The following is a 21,084-nucleotide window of genomic DNA, read 5'->3' on the forward strand; positions in this document are numbered from 1 at the left end:
AAGATGTATGACTACAGTGCACCAATAAAAAATTTAAAAAACCACAATTACTATTGGCACTAGGGGAAGTAGTTTAATACATCATAGAGCAGTGTGTGAAATAAACCTCTTCTTCCTTAAAGGCATAAAAATAACAAAATTAGGTCATTTGCCAGTGAATGGATAGAACTGGAGAATATGATGCTGAGATTAGTCAGTCACAGAAAGTAAACGGTCAGTTCTCCCGCATGTGTGGAAGCTAGGGAGAAATTGGTAAACAGGAAAGAGTTCAGAAAAAGAAGGAGAAACCTAGTGGTGTGATGAAGGGGACCTAAAAGGGAAGCGGGAGGGGGAAGGGAGACTTGGTTAAGGAAACACTTCAATGGATATGATATACATATGCAACGTTATCAGTGCCAACCAGAACGTCATGCTCAGGGAGGGTGAAGGAATGGAGTGGGTGCTGGGGAGGGCTCACTGAGTGCTGTGTGCGTATATTCCTCCATCGCTTTGAACATCATGATTATAAAGCACCAATAAGAAAAAAATATCAAAAAATGAAGACACAAAGCAAAACCTTTTATTCTGTGGATTTATACCCAGTCTAAATAATTTTAAATGCCAGAGTGAAACAGTACTTTTGTGATATAGCAACATTTGGAGCTTAAGTAGCAACATACCAGAAAACAAAGGGAAAACACATAATATTAATAGGTACAGAAAAAAATATTTTAAAAATTCCAATTACTTAAAGAAATTTCTTTTGTGCTGAGGATTATACCTAGGAGTATTTAATCACTGAACAAAGCCCCAGCCCTTTTTATTTATTTATTTTTTATTTTTATTTTTGGTGTTACTGGGGTTCTTGGAAACCCTTCTACTTCCGGTCTACACTCACAGACCTATTTTTATACTTTTTTAAATTTGGAAACAGGGTCTCTTAAGCCAGCGCGGTAGGCTTCAAACCTGCGGGATCCTCCTGTCTCCGCCTCCCAAGTGCAGGAATTACAAGTGTGCGCCACCCCGCCCGGTACCCTTTTTATTTTTATTTGCAAACTGGGTCTCACGAAGTTGCCGAGGACCATGCTAAATTTCTGGGGCTGTCTTCCAACCTGTGGTTCTTCTGTCTCGGCCTCCAAAATACTAGGAATACAGGTGTGAACCATCACATCAGGCTTCGAAAACACCTTTTATTTGACTTAGGTGAAAATCCTAAAATGTTGAGGATGGAAATCAAGGAATGGATGACCAGTAATATCAGCAAGCCAGGTGTTCCGTGTGAAACTGTACCAGGCAACAAAGTGCCTGACACACATAGGAGGGACGAACCCACAGACCCCAGGATTTCACAAAGTGCCAGGGATCTCTCACCCCAGAGCACATACAGCCAATGGGGCTAATTTGAACTTAGGATCAAAACCGAAATGTTTATTATTTATATGATTGAGAACTTTCCGGTCTTCACACTTATGTGTCAAGAGAACTTAGAGGAAAGTTTTGTTCCTATCTCTCCCCAGATCACTATTATCCAGGAATCGCATAAAAAAAATCATGGGACAGGTTAAATGTCCCACTGGGGACTCCAAGTTTCATACCTCCCCAGTGGTTTCTTGTCACCTTTCCAAAAAGACAATTGCAGGTGTGTAGAAAGATGAGCTCACAGCACCCTTTCTTTAAAACTGTGCCGGTGATTCACAGGTGACATCCAGTGCCTTCGGTTCATCTGGTAAGTGATACTCTATTCTACGGATGCAATGGGTGGGCGGGTGGGGCTTCTAGCATGGAATGGGAGGAGGCGAATCAGGGTGAATCACTCAACCCTTTGAGTGAGGGTTTTTGTGGCTTCAGAAGAGAGGTCCAGCTCTAACTCTATACAACCCAGATAACTGTTACTGAGATCAGAAAATTTCTTAGGATGTGTACTCTTTTACTATTGATCCTTAAAAACTAGCCATTTCTATCCCCAGGAAATACCAGCTATTTTTAAGGTTGCATTTATTTTTCTGGATTAAACAACATTCATTGACTAGCTATCTCAGTACTCAAGTTACATACTATTGAATTATTTTCTATGTCTTTTATTCCTATGTATAAATAAAAAAATTGATAACTTTCAATATCAGATTTTTTAAAGTATGCTCAGATTTGGTTCTCATCTCCATAAAGCAAATGTAACCCATATATATATATATATATATATATATATATATATATATATATATATATGACATATAATTTAATGAATAAAAAATAATTTTAGATACACTTGAGCCTAGCATTACAGAGCACATTTGTAATATCAGTAACTGTGGCTGAAACAGGAGGATCACAAGCTCAAGGACAGCTTTGGTAACTTAGTGAGACCCATTTTTTTTCTGTACTGGGGATGGAACCCAGGGGCATTTGACCTCCGACCTACACCCCCAGTCCTATTTTTTATTCTTTATTTTGAAATAATAAACTCACTGAGTTGCAAAGGGCCTCACTAAGTAGTAGCTGAGGCTGTCCTCGAGACACGATACTCTTGATTCAGCCTCCCAAATGCTGAGATTACAAGTGTGTGCCACCATGCCTAGCCAGTGAGACCTATTTTAAAAATAAAAATAAAATCAAGCAAGGTGTATAGCTATAGAATGCCCAGAGGTTCAAACCCAGATACAATGAAAAAAATACACTAGGAAAAAATGCTGCACACCACATCTCAGAGAGAGTGGACCCTCACATTACTGCCAAGTATCTGAAGCATTTCCTCCTGAAACCTTTCTTGTCCCATATTTAATTTTACAGATTAAGAATGAATGCTGTAGGCTGATAACCTGTACTCTGCCAGTTAGAAAATTTAAAATAGAAACCAAAGATGATGAGACTGTCATTACTTTTTTTTCTTCAGTATTGATGATTGACTAAATCTAAGGTTCGATTTCTTCCTCTGAGCTACATTCCCAGCTCTTTTTATTTGAAAACAAGGTCTTGCTAAGTTAGCTGACTCTTGCTAAGTTGCTGAGGCTGGCCTCAAATTTGAGGTCCTCCTGTATCAGCCTTCTAAGTGCTAAGCCATGGGCCAGAACATCTGCCTATATTGAATATAAAAAACAAACATAAAGTCAACTTTGTGAGGCACAACTGTAATCTCAGCACTTGGGAGGATGAGACAGGAGGATCACAAGTTTGAGGTCAGCCTCAGCAAGTTAGCAAGATCCTCAGTAACTTCACAAGACCCTGAAAAGAAAAATTAAAATAGGACTTGTGGTCTATATTTCAGAGGTAGAATGTACTTGGCTTCAATTCAAATACTAAAAATACGGGGTGAGGGAAGAACATGAATAAGACAGTTTTGAGGCTGGAGTGGAACGATTTAGCGAGATGCTCCTACTAAATAAAGAAGTAAAATAGGGCTGTGGGTGTAGCTCAAAGGAAAAAGGCCTTTGGGTTAAATTTCTAGTACCACCCCAAAGTAAATAAATAAGTGAACGTGCCAGTGGTTTCCTGTGTCTCACATCAAAATATACAGAAATCTAATTTCCAACAGGTGCATAGAAAAAAAGGCATTTCTGTGCAGTAATTTTATCTCTGTGCATGGTTAATTTTAAAATGCTCATTCCCATTACTCTAATAATGGATATGCCTGAAAGTCATTTTTTATAAGAGAAAAAGGTAGGGAAGATGAACTGCATCCTGCCCTGATCTGTGTGCTGGTTTTTTTTTATTTATTCAAATTACAGCTTTTCATGAACATGCATGTGCAGAAAATGTAAACCTACAGCTTATTCTTTCTTATTTCGTGTGTCTTGTATTGGGGATTGAACCCAGGGACATTCTACCTCTGAGTTATTCTCCCAGCTATTTTTTAGTTTGTGTCAAGTCTCTTTGAGGGTGACTTATTTTCTCTAGTATAGAAACTGCGTATAAACTTCTTTTTGGTTTGGAGCAACAGGCATCATCTTTGCATCCTTACTCTTGAGAGCAATATTTGGGGAAACTATAAGATCACCCTGCTATTGGCAGAGACGTTCTGTTTCATCCTCCAGTCTCCTAGACTGTGTTATGGTGAGCAGGAGGAATCTTTGTTATGAAGTGACATTCTGGGCAATTTCTTCTATTATTTCTTTTTGAAGGGTTCCTATTCATCAAAATGCATTCTAATAAACATGGGCCATCATCACAGAAATGGTTTCATACCTTTCTTTGTAGAACATGTAGCATAATATTTAAGTCATATGTGTTTGCTACGTATGATTTACTGACACAGTGGTGTGGGATCCAAAGTAAAGACATAGACTGATCGCTGTAGATGTGTTTGCTGTGGACTTTTTTGCCACTGAACACACTGCTCTCTTATCTCCAATCTGGAGAAAGGAGTTCATTTGTTAGTGGTTCTACTACAGCATTTTATCTTCAGAAAAATAAGATTTTTTTTCAGTGTTTTGAACTAATGTTGCATTGAATCCATGATTTTCTGAATATCATTCCAAATTCATGACTCCTCCATAAACCTGCTTTTCCAAAAATATGTAGACTTACAGAGTTGCTGTTATTAAAGTAGATTTGAGCTGGGCATGGTGGCACATGCTTGTAATCCCCGTGCTTGGGAGGCAGAGGCAAGAGAATCGTGCAGGTTTGAAGCCAGCCTCACTGGCGTAAGAGATCCTGTTTCCAAATAAAAACAAAAAATAGGTGTCTGGGAGTGTTGCCTGGAGGAAATAGGATTTTCAGTAACCCCAGTACCACAAAAGAAGTAGATTTGAAAATAATGTCATTCAAGACTCTCATTTAACTGATTGAAACATATTGCTTGACCAATTTTCTATACTACACTTTTGTTTGCTCCAGTTTTTTTAAATTTATTTTTTATTTATTTTTTTGTGGTACTGGGGTTCCTGGAAGCCCTTCTTCCTCCGGGCTATACTCCCAGACCTATTTTATATTTTTGAAACAGGGTCTCTTACGCCAGCACGGCTGGCTTCGAACCTGCGCGATCCTCCTGTCTCCGCCTCCCAAGCGCGGGGATTACAAGCGTGCGCCACCACGCCCGGCCTCAGTTTTTTTTTTTTTTTTTAAATGAATGAAACATAATTAAAGCAAAGTCTCAATTTTACTGAAATGGTACGAGAGAAGGTAACTTCCGGGCCTACTAAATGTTATTTATAAATGCTATGTTTCTTGTTTAAAGTTGCTCTTTGAAAACTTCAACACCATATATTTTATCTTGATTGAAATAATAAATCATACCAGGCGTATGACATGTGGCATCTTACAGAGTAACACGGCTTTGGACTTCTGACCAGGTGTGAACTATAGCCTTGGAATTACCTTTGACTAAGATCTGCATAATTAGTCTGGTAGCAAATATTCCAGAATAAATAAAAATAAGTTAACTGAATACTGTCAAACCTATTAAGATTTCCTGTTTTCCAGGTCTGTTTTTTCTTTGTTGATAGGGGGTACCTTAGATTGAACCCAGAAATTTCTACCTTGGAGCCACACCCCCAGATCCATTTTATATTTTATTTAAAACAAGGATTCACAAAGTTAGTGAGGGTCTCATACAGTTCATGAGACTGGTCTCAAAACCTGAGATCCTCATGTATCAGCCCCCCAAGTACAGAAATTACAAGCATGTGCCACCATATCTGGCCCATGTTTTTCCTTTTAATACAATGTTCCTAGATTGAATTCACCAAAAAGTCTAGAGCTCTTTGTATATTCCTGACAATTAATTAAAATGACAGATGAAAATAATTATAATTATTTTATTTTTATCACCCTAGCCCCTAAAAATTCAGGATGAAACTTTTCTATAATATACATTTTGTTGTTGTTGGTGGTGGTGGTGATGGTGGTGGAGGAAGTGGTGGTGGTGATGTGTACATGTGTCCTGTTAATTAAATCCAGGTGTACTCTGTCTCTAAGATATAGCTTCAGTCCTTCTTTTATTTTTTATTTTGATACAGGATCACACTATGTTTTCCAAGATGAACTCAAACTTGCAGTCCTCTTGCCTCACCTTCCCAACTTGCTGGGGTTACAAGTGTGCACCTGTGTGTCTTAAATTATAAATTTTTAAGTACAGGAAAAAGTTACTTTGGGATACCAGCAATGATATATATATAATCTTGTCATGATTTGGATGTGATAGCTAAATGGAAAGGGAGAGAGGGCTTCCAGAGGGTATTAGGGAAGTTTGAGGCGTGAAGGGAAAAAAGTCCATTGAGATGAATCCACAAATGCTCCTGGTGGCAGCAGTGTTGATTGAAATTGATCAAAGCAACACTGGGCGTGGTGGCGCACGCTTGTAATCCCTGTGCTTGGGAGGCAGAGACAGGAGGATTGTGCAGGTTCGAAGCCAGCCGCACTGGCTTAAGAGACCCTGTTTCCAAGTTTTAAAAAAAGTATAAAATAGATCTGGGAGTGAAGTCCAGAAGTAGAAGGGTTTCCAGGAACCCCAGTACCACAAAAAAGAAAGGAAAAAAGAAAGAAAGAAAGAAAGAAAGAAAGAAAGAAAGAAAGAAAGAAAGAAAGAAAGAAATCAAAGCATTAATATTGATGTTATTTTTTTTGCTTTTCTTCCAAGACATTTACCACATGACTCTTTGCTTCATAAGATGCAAACAGCCAACAAACAGCATGGTATCATTAATTTAAGGCATACCTTTTTCTCTGAAGTTGGAATTGGGATGTTGGGCAATGCCATCCTTCTTCTATTCCACATTGTCAAGTTCCTTTCCAAGCTCCGGCTCAAGCCCACAGATGTAATCATTGCTCTTTTGCCCTTAATCCACCTGCTGATGCTGCTCAACATGGGCATCATAGCTGCAGACATGTTTGAGTCTCGGGACTTTTGGGATGACCTCAAATGCAAATCACTTGCCTACTTGTACAGGTTTCTGAGGGGTCTGTCCATTTGTACCACCTGCCTACTGAGTGTCCTCCAGGCCATCACCCTCAGCCCCAGAAGCTCCTGTTTGGCAAAGTTCAAACACAGATCCCCACACCACAGCCTGAGTTCCCTTCTTTTGCTCTGGGTTTTCTATATGTGTTTCAGTGCTCACTTCTCAATCTCCGCTGTGGCCAATCTCAATGTGACCACACAGAGTTTAACACTTCTCACTGAATCCTGTGCTATTTTACCCATGAGTTACTTCCTTGGGCGATTATTCTCCATGTTAGGCATATTTAGGGATGTGACCATTATAGGGCTCATGGTGCTTTCAAGTGGGTATATGGTGGCTTTCTTGTTCAGACATAAGAGACAGTTCCAGCATCTTCACAGCAACAGCCTTTCTCCAAAAGCATCCCCAGAGCAAAGGGCCACCCGGAATATTCTGCTGCTCATGAGTTTCTTCGTGTTTATGTACTGTTTGGACTGCATTGTCTCCTCCTCGAGAATTATGTGGAAAAATGACCCAATTTGTCGTTCTCTGCAGATCATGGTGGCCAATGGCTATGCCACATTTAGTCCTTTGATTTTCATTAGTACTGAAAAACAAATTCTTAACTTTTTCAAATCTTTCTATGGGAAGACAGTGAATGCTTAATTATTACATGATGGAGAAATTCTCTTAGTGAAGACACATGTAGTGTTGTATCCCTATAACTCAACACTTCAGAGGCCGAGACATGAGGATTACAGATTTGAGGCCCGCCTCAGCAAAATAAAGAAAGAATAAAATGGGCTGGGGGTATAGCTTGGAGGTAGAAAGCCCTGCAACCCATACATACAACTAAGAGAAAAACTGTTAATGAACCAATGCACAGAATCACAACAATTAATCATAGCACATAAGAAATACACAATACACCTCAATATGATATATGGTTACAATGCACCAATAAGGCGTATTTTAATCCAGACATGGTGGCATACACCTGTAATACCAGTACTTGGGAGGGTGAAACAAGAATTGCAGGTTCAAGGGCAACCTTAGCAACCAAGCAAGACACTCATCAACTTAGTGATACTCCAAATAAAATGCATAAATAAATGAAAAGAACTTGGCATGCAGCTTAGAGGTATAATGCACCTGTGTTCACTCCCAATACCAAAAACAAAAAAGGAAGAAAAAAGAGAAGGAAAAGAAGGGCTGGCTGGTGTTGCACCCTTGTAATCCCAGCATTTGGGAGGTTGAGACAGGAGGATCGAGGTTCACGGTTTCATAATGAAAACATCATTTGGCAATTGTGAATTGTACAGATGTAAGCATATATAAGCAGACATTACTCTGGTAGTTTGATTTTCATTATTTTGGGTAGATACCCAGAAGTGGTATTGCTGGGTAATATAGTAGGTTCATTCTCATCCTTCTGAGGATCCTCCACAGTTTTCCAAAGTGGTTCTATTAATTTGCAACCCGACCAACAATGTATCAGAGTTCCTACTTCTCCACATCCAGCGTGTGTGTGTGTGTGTGTGTGTGTGTGTGTGTGTGTGTGTGTGTGTGTGTGTGATGGAACCCAGGGGCATTCTACCTCCAAGTTATACCCCCAGTCCTATTTTTTATTCTTTATCTTGAAATAAGATATCACTAAGCTGCAGAGGCCTCACTAAGTAGCTGAGGCTATAAGCAAAACATGATCCTCTTGTCTCAGCCTCCCAAATGCTAAGATTACAAGCATTCACCAGCATACCTGGCTTGTTGTTTGTGTTTTTAATGATTGCCATTATAATTGGGGTTAGGTAAAATCTCAAGGTAATTTTGATTTGTATCTCTCTGCTAATGGTGTTGAACATTTTTTTCTTACATTTATTGGGCATTTGCATTTCTTTTGTGAAGTGTCTAATTAGTTCACTTGCCTTTTTTTGTGTGTGTAGTACTGGGGATGGAACCCAGGGGCTTTCCTACCTCCAGGCTATACTCCCAGTTATATTTTATACTTTATTTGGAAACAGGGTCTCACTGAGTTGCTGAGAGCCTCACTAAGTAGCTGAGGTTGGCTTTGAACCTGTGCAATGCTCCTGTCTCAGCCTCCCAAGCGCGGGGATTACAAGCGTGCGCCACCACGCCCAGTTTCCCATAGACTTTTGTCTTTGTACAAAATGATCTCCTGTGACCTACTCATAACATTGTGTTATACAATTTCCATTTTATTGATACTCATTTCTGTTGAAGTCAAGTACTGTTCAATGTCCCCAAATCCTCCTCACAAGAGATGACTTTTCTCAGCCTCCCTTGCCATGTCTTAGAAGTCATGAGACTGAGTTCTAGCTGTTGAAGTATGCAAGTGGTCTCTCTGTTACTACTTCCTGCCGAGTCCCCCAAAATGTGCCACTCAAAATTCCTCTCATGAGCCAGAAGCAGGGAATGAGGATTGACAGAGCCATGAGCCCTCCGACTCCCGGCCCTTAGACATCATTAGAGCCAGCTCTCCAGAGTAACCTTTCTCCCACATCTCATATTGAGCAGCAATTGAGAAATGAACTGTTGCATGTTAAGCAACTGAAATTTGCAAGCTTTTCTTGTCTTGCAGCCAGAAGGTACTTGAATAGAAATGAGAATAAACCACATGCAGAGACTTACCGACTAAAACAGGAGGCAAGTCTCTGAAGGTCCTTCAACTGGATGGGTCAGACACATGAACTTCAGCCTAATCGCCAATGTTTTTATATTATGCAAGGTTAAGGAACTTACATATTTTAGCTATAGATAACAATTAAATGAATAAGATAATCCCTGAATAGCCCCCACTCCTTGCTGCTGGAACACCCTGAAACACAGTAAGTCAATTAACAGACATTTACCAGCACCTAAGAGTTCCGCATGCCAGGAACTGGGAAGCGAGTGATCTGTGCTCTCTGGCCATTCTTCACAGAGTGAGAGAGGACCATGCTGCCTTTGAAGCGCACATGTTGCAAATGAACTAATGTGTGGTCCCAGGCACTTCGCTGAGTATCAGTTGCTTTGATCGTATCCAAAGCTGGCAGAAATAGAACAGCTCAGTGTATCATGGCTTAGATGGCAGTGTGAGCTCTACTGGTCGCTTAAGGGGACACAAAGGCAAAATAGTCAAATCTGGAATATTTGGTTAAGGTGGGTTCAATGGCTGAGTAGGAGTTTACCAAGAGCACCCACAATCCAGGAAAACCAGAGGTGCCCACACTTGTATCCACATCACCACACAGAAAAGAAAGTGACAGAGTGTGTTGTGCGTGTGCGTGTGTGTGTGTGTGTGTGTGTGTGTGTGTGTGTTACTGGGGATTGAACTGAAGAGAATTCTACCACTGAGCTACAACCCCAAACATTTTATTTATTATGTTTTTTGAAACAGTGTCTTAAAAGTTTGCTGAGCGTCTCCCTGTGTTGCTCAGGCTGGCCTCAATCCTGTGATCCTTGTGTCTCACTGGCATGTGGTACCAGGTCCAGCTCTTCAAGTGATCTTTTGCCTCCCTACCTTAACTAGAGACAGAGTTTGTGCAAGGAAGGGGCAGTCAGGATGGGCTTCTTTGTATGACTATGGAATTTATCCACACAGCTGCCATGATCCTTGTATATCCTGCAACCTAGGAGGCCTAGACAAAGATGAAACTGGGGCTGAGATACAATTAAACTCAGCTCACCAAGCCAGGCACCCAAACATAGGTTTTTTACAGGAGGAAGGAGCACCTTCCTCAAAGCACCCAAGGTGCCATGTGGTCTAACAGGGGCCCTTTCTATCCCCTATAGAAACTATTTTCACATAGATCTCACAAAATTCTTGCAGCTTCATGAACTAGGGATTGTGAGCATCATATTACAGATGAAGAAATGAGAAAAGAGAACTCCTCAAGGGCCAGGGCTAGAAGAACCCAACAGGATTATTGAACATTTGGCCTGTGACAATCTCCTTATTTTCTTATTTTGTTATATTGGTGATTGAACTCAGGGGCATTCTACATCTTAGCCACACCCCAACCCTATTTTTTTTTAAATAAGGTCTTAGCCAGGTGTGGTGGTACATGCTTGTAATCCCAGCTTTTGGGAGGCTGAGACAGGAGGATCACCATTCGTGGCCATCCTCAGATACTTACTGACACCTCAGATACTTACTGAGGCCCTTTGTAACCCTGTTTCAAAATAAAGAATAAATAAATAGAGCTGGGGGTGTAGCTCAGAGGTACAATGTGCCTGCGTTCCATCCCCAGTATTAAAAAAAAGAGTCTTGCTAGGTTGCCAAGGCTGGCTGCAAACCTGCCATCCATGAATTGAGATTACAGATGTGTGCCACCATGCTTGGCACTACAAGATCTTCTTCATCCAAAGAAACACAGGGTTGACATGTACAAGTGGCTTACTGTGGACATTACATTACAAACATACATTTTAAAATGTAATGCTATCATTTTATCATTTTATTTCTATCATTATTATAATATTTCTATCATTATTTCTATCATTATTATAATTTTTCTATATTAATAACATTTTTAAAAACCTTGCTACTTGCCAGTTATGGTGGCTTACACTTGTAATCCAGCATTTCGGAGGCTGAGACAGGAGGGTCACAGTTCACAGACAGCCTCAGCTACTTAGTGAGGCCCTCTACAACTTAGTGAGACCTTGTTTAAAATAAATAATAAAAAATAGGGCAGGGGGTGTAGATCTGTGGTCAAATGCCCCTGTGTTCCATCCCCAGACCCACAAAATAAAAAGTAGGGCTGAGGGTGTAGCTCAGAGGTAGAATGCCCAATGATTTCCATCCCTAGCACTGCCAAAATAAATAAAATTTAAAGAATACAATAAAACAAATGTTAAGTAGCTTTCTAAAAGTTCTAGAAACTATGTCAGCAGATAGGTCAAGACTCTGGAGGCAGGAAAACATTACAGAAGTCTTAGGTATGGATCTGGTGCTGTCTGGTGTCAAGTGTGAAGCTCAGTACTGGAAACAAGGAAGGATCATCAAACAGAGGTGTGCATTGGTGATTAGATAGATAGATAGATGATAGGTAGGTAGATAGATAGATAGATAGATAGATAGATAGATAGATATAGATGATAGATAGACGATAGGTAGATAAATAGATGATAGATAGATAAATAGATAGATAGATAGATAGATAGATAATGATAGATAGAGACAGTGACAGTAGTCAGGTGTTCTAGAAATTCTGGAGGAGGGATGAGGAGATATAACTGCAGAACTAAGGAAGTGAGGGCCAACTCTTGAAGGAGTCCTTATCTCATAGGCAGGAGAGGGATTTTGACAGCTAAGCATCAACATGATGAACAATGTGTTTTAAAATTTTTTTGAGCAGGAGCCTGGTGTTGTGGTGGCCCACGCCTATAATCTCAGTACTGAGACAAGAGGATTGGAGGTTTGAGGCTGGCCTCAGCAACTGAGCCTATCAGCAACCTAACAAGACTCTTTCAAAACAAAACAAAATATAAAAGGGCTGGGTATGTAACTTTGGGGTAGAATTACTCTTGATTTGGTTCCCCATGCCAGAACCAATGCCAGTGATAATAATAACAGTGATAGCAATTCATCAGTGGAAACATAACTGTGGATGATGATATTAGATAAGATGGGTAAAGTGTTCAGTGTTCCGTGTTCTACACTTATTGCCTGGATTCCCGGACCAGACCAGTAGAACAGCAGCTTACCACTGAAACAGAAGCAGGGACTCCTGAAAATTTGTTCATATCTATAATCCCAGCTGCCTACAGTAGTGCTTGATACTGTTTAATTTTTATATATTTCCTTGTTAATGCTGCAATATTGAATACTGAACCGATGGTATTTTACTTTAAGCAAATCCTGCAGCCCTCTAACTGGTTTTTAAAATATTTTTTTAAATTTTGAAACAGGGTAACACTTTGTTGCTGAGCTTGCCTTAAACTTAAGAGTGGCTTAGTTTTAACTTATTTGTTTTACACATGTGTCTAAATGATATACTGTCTCTCTAGGTCACGATCTCCAGAGAGAATCAGGTAAAAATAAGAAGAGGGTGACATGGTTACTGAGGACTCCCTGGATCTGGGCTCCCCAGGGACCTTTCCATCATTTCCTAGACAATAAAATCACAGGCCTAAAGAGAGATGAGCTCAAGACACGCTTTCTGTGAATCTGCAGATTCATTTCAGGTGCTTGGAGTCCTCCTGCCTCATCTGTCTGCGTGAGGGGCTCTGCATCCATAGTGCAGAATCAGGGGGAACCTGGGGTCCTGGGCGGAAGATGGAGAAAGATAGGGCTCATTAGCGAGGTCTCAGCAGCTGTGGAAAAGACACCCAGCTCTAACAAGTTATGCCCAGTGCAGAGGATTGGGCTCTGTTTAGGGCAATGAGGATGCTTTTCCTTGGATATCTAGATATTAAAATTAGTTATTTTTTATAGAAAATATGAACTGACTTCAGGTTTGTACTTATTTTTCTTTTTTTAAATATTTTTATTGGTGCATTATATTCATACATCATATAGGGGTAAAAAAAAAAACTTCTGTGTTGTACTTATTTTTCTGAATCAAATACCTGTCATTGGACAAATCAGTCCTCAAGTTACATGTAATATGTTTTCTAGATATTTTAACCAGCTTTAAATCCTTTACATATGATCAGGGAATTGTTGAATTTTATTTTCACAATTTTATGCTCAGATTTGCTCCTGTCATCTTCATAAATTAAGCAGAGCTAGTAATGTTATGTGACTTCTACAGTTTGAGCAATGAAAAAACAGTTACAAGCCAGGCACGGTGACACATGCCTGTAATCCTAATATCTGGGAGGCTGATGCAGGAGGGATGCAGGTTTAAGGCCACAGTGTGTTAATTTAGCAAACACTTATCATAAATTTTATCTATGATAAAAGGGTCTGGGATGTAGCTCATAGACAAAACTACCCTGGGTTTTAATCCCTGGTGCCAAAAATAAGAGAGAGGGGGAGAGGAGAGAGAGAGAGAGAGAGAGAGAGAGAGAGAGAGAGAGAGAGAGAGAGAGAGAGAGAATAATATAGTGCTGATAAAGTTGCAAATACATTATTTTCCAAAACAAGTAATTATGGTTATTTATCCCATCAATATAATTCCACTAATTTGGAAGAAAGACTATTGATATTGGTTCCCAGTGATCTTTTCCAAGTTACTGAGGCTGGCTTCAAACCTGAGATCCTCCTGCCTCTGTTTTCCAAGTACTTGGATCACAGGTGTGTGCCATGACACCTGGCTCTTTTGTCCCATTGGATCATGCTGGTCGCACAGGATTGTCCTTTAGTTCAAGAATAGTAGAATAGCTGGGTGTGGTAATGCACACTTGTAATCCCAGCGCTTGGGAGGCTGAGACAGGAGGATTGCACAGCTACTTAGTGAGGCTCTCAGCAATTTAGTGAGACCCTGATTCCAAATAAATTATAAAATAGGTCTGGGAGTATAGCCCAGAGGTAGAAAAGCTTCTGGGTTCCATCCTTAGTAACACACACACACACACACACACACACACACACACACACACACAGTAGAATACAGGATGTTTCAAGTGAGTGCTTCCTTGAGTCACATAATAAAGATATCTAACTGTGATGGCCTTCTTCTGAGAGTACCCAGGACATCGCTATTGGCTCTTATCAAGGAAGACTCAGATTTCTTTGTAACATTTCTTGCTATGAATGTGTTTTATTTTCCTAATGTTCCCCAATAGCCTGTCCTTCCTCCTTCTCAAGGTACCCTCTGAAAATGTGATCTATTTCAGACATTCATGTTTCTTTCTTATTGATTTTTTTTGGGTGGAGAGGGTAGTAGGAATTGAATTTAGGGACATTCTACCTCTGAGCATCACACCAGCCCTATTTTATTTTTTATTTTAAAGCAGAGTTTCACTAGGTGGTTGAGGCTGGCCTTGAACATATGATCCTTCAGTCTTGGCTCCCAATGCACTGGTAATACAGGTGTGTACCACTGCTACCAGCTTCTCTGTGACTTTATTTATAGAAGGTTGAGACTCTCTGAGGCAGCTTGCTTTCCCTAGTGCTCTGTGACTTAAGTTCTTAGAACACTAGGTGGGCCTGCTAACAAAGCAGGTGTCACTCTAAGGGATACAATTAAAGAGGGTCTCATTCATTATCGTGCTGCTGGCGCAGCACCTCTGTTCTGCCCTGATCTGCTAGACCATGCTGTGCCAGGCAGGGACATCAGGATGAAGTGCAGGAGGAGAGAAGACAGAACTAACAGAATATCTCTCAGCTTCTGTTCCTCCAGGGTTGCTCATTTTTCACAAACTCAGAATATGTGTTCTCTCTCTCTCTCTCTCTCTCTCTCTCTCTCTCTCTCTCTCTCTCTCTCTCTTTCTCTCTCATTTGATTATTTTTCTTTTTCCCTCCCTCCCTCCTATTTATTTATTTATTTATTTATTTATTTATGGTACTGTGGATAAAACCCAGGGGCATCCAAGTTCTGAGCTACAGCCCTAGCCCTATATTTTTATTCTTTATTTTGAAACAGGGTCTCACTGAGTGGCAAAGGGCCTCACTAAGTAGCTGAGGCTGTCTGCAAACTACAATCCTCCCATCTTAGCATACCAAATGCTGGGATTACAAGCGTGCGTCATAATGCCCAGCTGCTTCCTTCCTTCCTTCCTTCCTTCCTTCCTTCCTTCATTTCTTTCTCTCTTTCTTTCTTCTTTTTCTGTAGTATTGAGGACTGAACACAGGGGCATTCCAACTCTGAGCTATGCTCCCTAGTCCTTTTTATTTTATTTTATAAATTTTAAAATACAATGCCTGGCCAGGTGTGGTGGCGCACGCTTGTAATCCCCTCGCTTGGGAGGCAGAGACAGGAGGATTGCTCTGGTTCAGAGCCAGCCTCGCTGGCTTAAGAGACTCTGTTTCCAAATAAAAATATAAAAAAGGGGTCTGGGAGTGTAGCCCAGAGGTAGAAGGGCTTCCAGGAACCCCAGTACCACAAAAAATAATAAATAAATAAGAAAAAAAAATACAATGCCTGGATTAGAATGTGCTTTCTTATATAATAATTCATTAAAAGAGATACTGCTACACGCTTTCACTTATAATACTTACACATGAATGCTAAACAGAGATAATTCGTGTATTTGTTTCACTGACAGTCATTCATGGTCCACAAAGTTTGGGAACTGTCAGGTGATTATGGCCATGTTTTCTGTGGCCTCTCTTGGCATTCCATGGATACTAATAGACTGGATACTCATGAATGCATCAAAATGTACCACTTTCTTTACTTCTCTATAAAAACATAAACTTCTGTGCTCTTTTTCTGATACTAGGAATGGAACCCACTATCCTCAGTAATTTAGTGAGGTCCCCAGTAACCTAGTGAGACTGTTTCAAAATTTAAAAAATAGGCTTGGAGGTGTACCTCAGAGGTAAAATATTCTTATACCCTCAATCTTCAGATGATAATTGTTTGAATATGTGACTGGAAACATATTATATATTATGCCTCTATTAAATATAATGCTTGAATCAATAAGATTATATATATTTTGCAGATAAATATTTCAATTTTTTGTACAATTTATATACTGGGGCCTCATGAGACTGAAGAAATATCTTTTTTTTTTTATCTTGGAGGACCCATGACAGTTTAAAATCGTATGAGGTTTCAGTTTTCAGGGTGGTGTAGGATACTTGTCTTTGAAATAAAACAATATAATATGACCTTAATTCTGGGGTGTGTGTGGGTGTGTGTGTTTGTGGGAGAGAGAGAGAGAGGGAGAGAGAGAGAGGGGGGGGGATTTTTTACTTAGGAGTACATACCTAGCCTTTTTTATTTTTTGTTTTGTCTGTCCTATAACCTGTGATCCTACTATCTCAGCCTCCCAAACACTGGAATCCTAGGTACACCACCACATTGGGCTTGATTCATGTGTGTGTGTGTGGGCGGGGTACTGTGCCAAGACCGCCTGCCACCTCGGCATCTATGTGTTGAAACCCCACTCCACATAGTTAATCGGCAACAAGCCCCGAGAAAGAGGTGTCGTCTCTGGCCAAAGTACCCCCCACTTTTAGATACCCTTCATGACTATTATTTTCTTGGTAATGATTCCTTTTAACTCTCTATACGAATTGCTCCAGTGATGTGAAATTAGAACTATGAAAGAAATTGAGTCTGTGGAAATAAATTCTCTAATAATTTGTCTAAATGTCCTTGGCTTTGCTCAATAGTAATGAAAAAACTGGCCAAAATTCAGGTGCTGTGATAAGCACCCCAGCTGCAGCAATCACAAATGGCCTCCGACCCTCATTCCTATCCATTAACTCCGACAAAGTAGCTCAGTTCAAAGTAACTGTTTACCCTTGAAATCCTGCCTAGAGACAGAGAAAAACCTTGTGTGTGACCTTAAAGCAATTTAGTTGATAAACAACTTAGCTGCCCAAATACAATAGACCCAAAGAAAAAGACTGTTGACTTTTACCTCAGTGTGAGCATTCCTGGAGATAGGGAGACTGGCCGCATCGTTAGAAATGGATATGACAAAATAAAGGACAGACGTTCTAAAAATATATGTATGAAGGAAAGGAAATACCATAAGAGTAAGAAAAGCATTTTTGCATGAAGAAGAGCTTATCATAAGAAAGTCCCAACTGGGAAAGAAAGGAATTAGAAAGTTAGAAGCAGGCTGCAGAGAGTTTGTGACAGGGAAGTGGATTATTAAAGATGAGTAGGCTTTTAATAGTCTTGTTGTCTAAAGAAGAGTGCTCAGCAGTTAAGGAAATACATCTGACAATTAGAACTAAGAACCTTGTGGTGTTGTTTGTGGTATTTTGTCTGCCAAACTGTGTTGTGAGTATGCTTAAGCTTTCAGATTTAGAAGATAAGATGCCAACACCTGAAGAAACTCCATCACATCCACCTGAATCACCACATTTCCCCACACTCGCTATATGAACTGAGCCCAAAAGATGGGAAGTTCCAGGAAAAGTTAAAGAAGATTCCCTGAGAAGCTCCCAAGCCTTGACTCTGCCTGTTTATTCTGGGAGGCTGCCACCTGGAACTGCTTATCTGCAAAACCTTGGAGAGGAACAGGAGTTAATCTTTCGAAGGCCAACAGCCAGCTGAAAGAAACCCACCCCCTTTTTTCTCTTAACTTTACTGGTGAAGGGTATAAATTTCTTGGGGTTTTTGTAATAAAGTGTCATTGGCTCCAGAAGCCTTTGTCCATGTCAGGTTCTTTCCAAAAGCGTCGTCATTTAGGGACCTAAGGAGAATTTAGTCCCTAAAGGGAAAGAATCGCTGCAGATAAGATTCTGCAGAACTTCACCTGCCTTTTGCCCCATCTTTCTGAGGATTTGACCAGGAGCGGACAATAACGACCCGACTGAGCTTAGTCCGTGACAGTACTGGTGATGGAACCTAGGGGCATTTTACCTCTGAGCTATAAGCCCAGACCTATTTTTATTTTTATTTTAAAACAGAGTCTCACCGAGTTGAAAAGGGCCTTGGTAAGTAGCTGAGGCTGTCTGTGCACTGTGATCCTCTGGTTTCAGCCTCCTGGGTTACAAGCATGTGACACCATGCCCAGCTTGATTCAATTTTAATTATGGTTATATTTAAAACTCTGATTCCACATGCCTAAGAGGATAAAAAATAGCATATGGTTATGCTAATTGATAATGAAATTCTGCTAACATGGACTAGTTATCCTGACATAAAGACAGAAAACACATGAGATACAGTTATCTTGAAGAAGTGAGAGAGTTTACAGTTATACTAAAGTAAGTAATCTCAACACAAATTGGTAAACATATCTTATTTTGGTAATTTGTTTATTTTCTCTCTTGTTGCAGAGACAAAGTTTATCAGTTATTAAAAAAAACTGCATTAGGTGTTCCAAGCCACATGTATGATGAACTGCATAATAATAAAAATGATAGCAACCATTTCTGTAGAGATCAAAGTGTGCCAAAACCACTTCCATGTTTGGTGCATATATGTAAACTTTATTACATAACATATTTAGTATATAAAATATATCTGTATATATTTTATAGATAAGATGACTCCAGCTAATGAGGGTAGAAAACTCAAAATCACAGACCTTATAAAGGGTATATCATAGATCAGAGCAAGTCTGAACTCAGTGCACACGCTGATCAACATTCACTCTGTTCATATATGAAGTATAAGGATCACAGGTTCGCCACTAGCCTCATCCACTTAGTGAGGCCCTCTGCAACTTAGTGAGATCCTGTTTCAAAATAAAGAATAAAAAATAGGGCTGTAGCTATAGATCAGATTTAGAATAACCCTGGGTTCAATCCTCAGTTCCAGAAAAAATAAATATAATATATATGGAGAGGGAGGGAGGGAGAGAGAGAGAGAGAGAGAGAGAGAGAGAGAGAGAGAGAGAGAGAGAGAGACCAAGGAATAAACATGACCAAGGAGGTAGAAGACCTCTACAAAGAAAATTTAAAACACTGAAAAAAGAAATCAAAGAAGCTCTTAGAAGATGGAAGATTCTTCCATGTTCATGGATTGGCAGAATAAATATCATTAAAATGGCCATCCTTCCAAAAGTGATATACAGATTTAACAAAATGCACATTAAACTATCAAGATCATTCCTCACAGACATAGAAAAATCAGTCTTTCAATTTATAAGGAATAACAAAAAGCCCAGAATAGCCAAGGTAGTTCTCAGCAACAATAACCATGCAGAAGGTATCACAATACCTGACTTTAAAGTACACTACAAAGCCATTGTAATAAAAACAGCTCGGTACTGGAAAAAAAAAAGATACATAGACCAATGGAGCAGAATAGAAGACCCAGAAACAAGTCCGCACACTTTCGGCCAATTAATTTTTGACAAAGGGATCAAAAACATACACTGGAAAAAAGATAGCCTCTTCAACAAATGGTGTTGGCAAAACTGGTTAACCCTATGCAGAAAATTGGAAATTAATCCCACTTTCTCACCCTGTATAAAAGTCAATTCAAGATGGATCAAAGACTTGGAAATTAAACCAAAGACCTTGAAGCTCCTTGAAGAGGGCATAGGTCCAACACTGCAACACATAGGCACAGATAAACACTTTCTCAACAAGACCCCAAAGGCACAACAAATTAAAAGGAGATTCAATACGTGGGATTGCATTAAACTTTAGAGCTTCTGTTAAGCAAAGGAAACTGACAAGAACCTCAATTAAGAGCCAACAGAATGGGAGAAGATTTTTGCCACCTTCACCTCTGATAGAGGACTGATATCTAGACTATAGAGAGAACTCAAGAAACTCAACACTAAGAAAACAAAGTATCCACTAACAAAATGGGCAAGTGAACTAAATAGACACTTTACAAAAGAAGAAATTAAAATGGCCAATAAATGTATGAAAAAATGCTCAACATCACTGGCAATCAGAGAGATGCAAATCAAAACTACCCTGAGATTTCACCTAAATCCAACTAGAATGGCCATCATTCAAAACACAAACAACAACAGATGCTGGCAAGGATGTGGAGAAGTGGGAACTCTAAAACATTTTTGGTGGGATTGCAAATTAGTGCAACCACTGTGGAAAACAGTATGGAGAATCCTCAGAAGAAGGGGAACAAATCTACCACTTGATCCAGCAATACCACGCCCAGGTGTCTACCCAAAAGGAAGGAAACCAAACTACCAAACTATTGCATGTGTATCTGTGTTCATAGCTGCACAATTCACCATAGCCAAACTATGGAATCAGCCAATATGTCCATCAACAGATGAATGGATTACAAAACTGTGGGATATGTACACAATGGAATTGTACTCAGCCATTTAAAAAAAAACTCAATTACATCATTTTCAGGGAAATGGATGGAACTGGAGGACATTATGCTAAGTGAGATTAGTCAGTCACAAAAAATAAGAAATCAGATGCTTTCCCTAATATGTGAGAGTTAGGGAGAAATGGGTCATAGGAGGAACTCTAGATGAAAAAGGAAATCCTATAGAGGAGCAAGCAAGCCAACCTAAAGGAGGAGAAAGGTGGGGGGGAGAGGAAAATCTCTAAAACACACTTTGTACTTAAACATATCGAAGTAAACCACTAAGCCGAGCAAGGGAAGGAGGGACGGGGAGAAAATGGGGTGGGAATTGTGTAGGGGTTAAACCAGTGATGTGTACATATATGTATTCACAAGTTCTTTACCGCAATATGATGTATGAATATAATGCACCAATAAAA

At 39.8% G+C, this 21,084-nt stretch overlaps 1 protein-coding gene across 1 annotated transcript; it reads left to right on the forward strand.

The window, feature by feature from the left end:
* Positions 1 to 6,581: 6,581 nt before the first annotated feature.
* Positions 6,582 to 7,514, forward strand: LOC308277807 (vomeronasal type-1 receptor 90-like; the record flags this gene model as incomplete). Its single annotated transcript, XM_080717199.1, has 1 exon — positions 6,582 to 7,514. One exon carries the CDS (start codon positions 6,582 to 6,584, stop codon positions 7,512 to 7,514), a length of 933 nt encoding a protein of 310 aa, XP_080573325.1.
* Positions 7,515 to 21,084: the final 13,570 nt, after the last annotated feature.

This window comes from Muscardinus avellanarius, assembly GCF_963383645.1.
Source record: "Muscardinus avellanarius genome assembly, chromosome: 20".
NCBI classification, from domain to species: Eukaryota; Metazoa; Chordata; class Mammalia; order Rodentia; family Gliridae; genus Muscardinus; species Muscardinus avellanarius.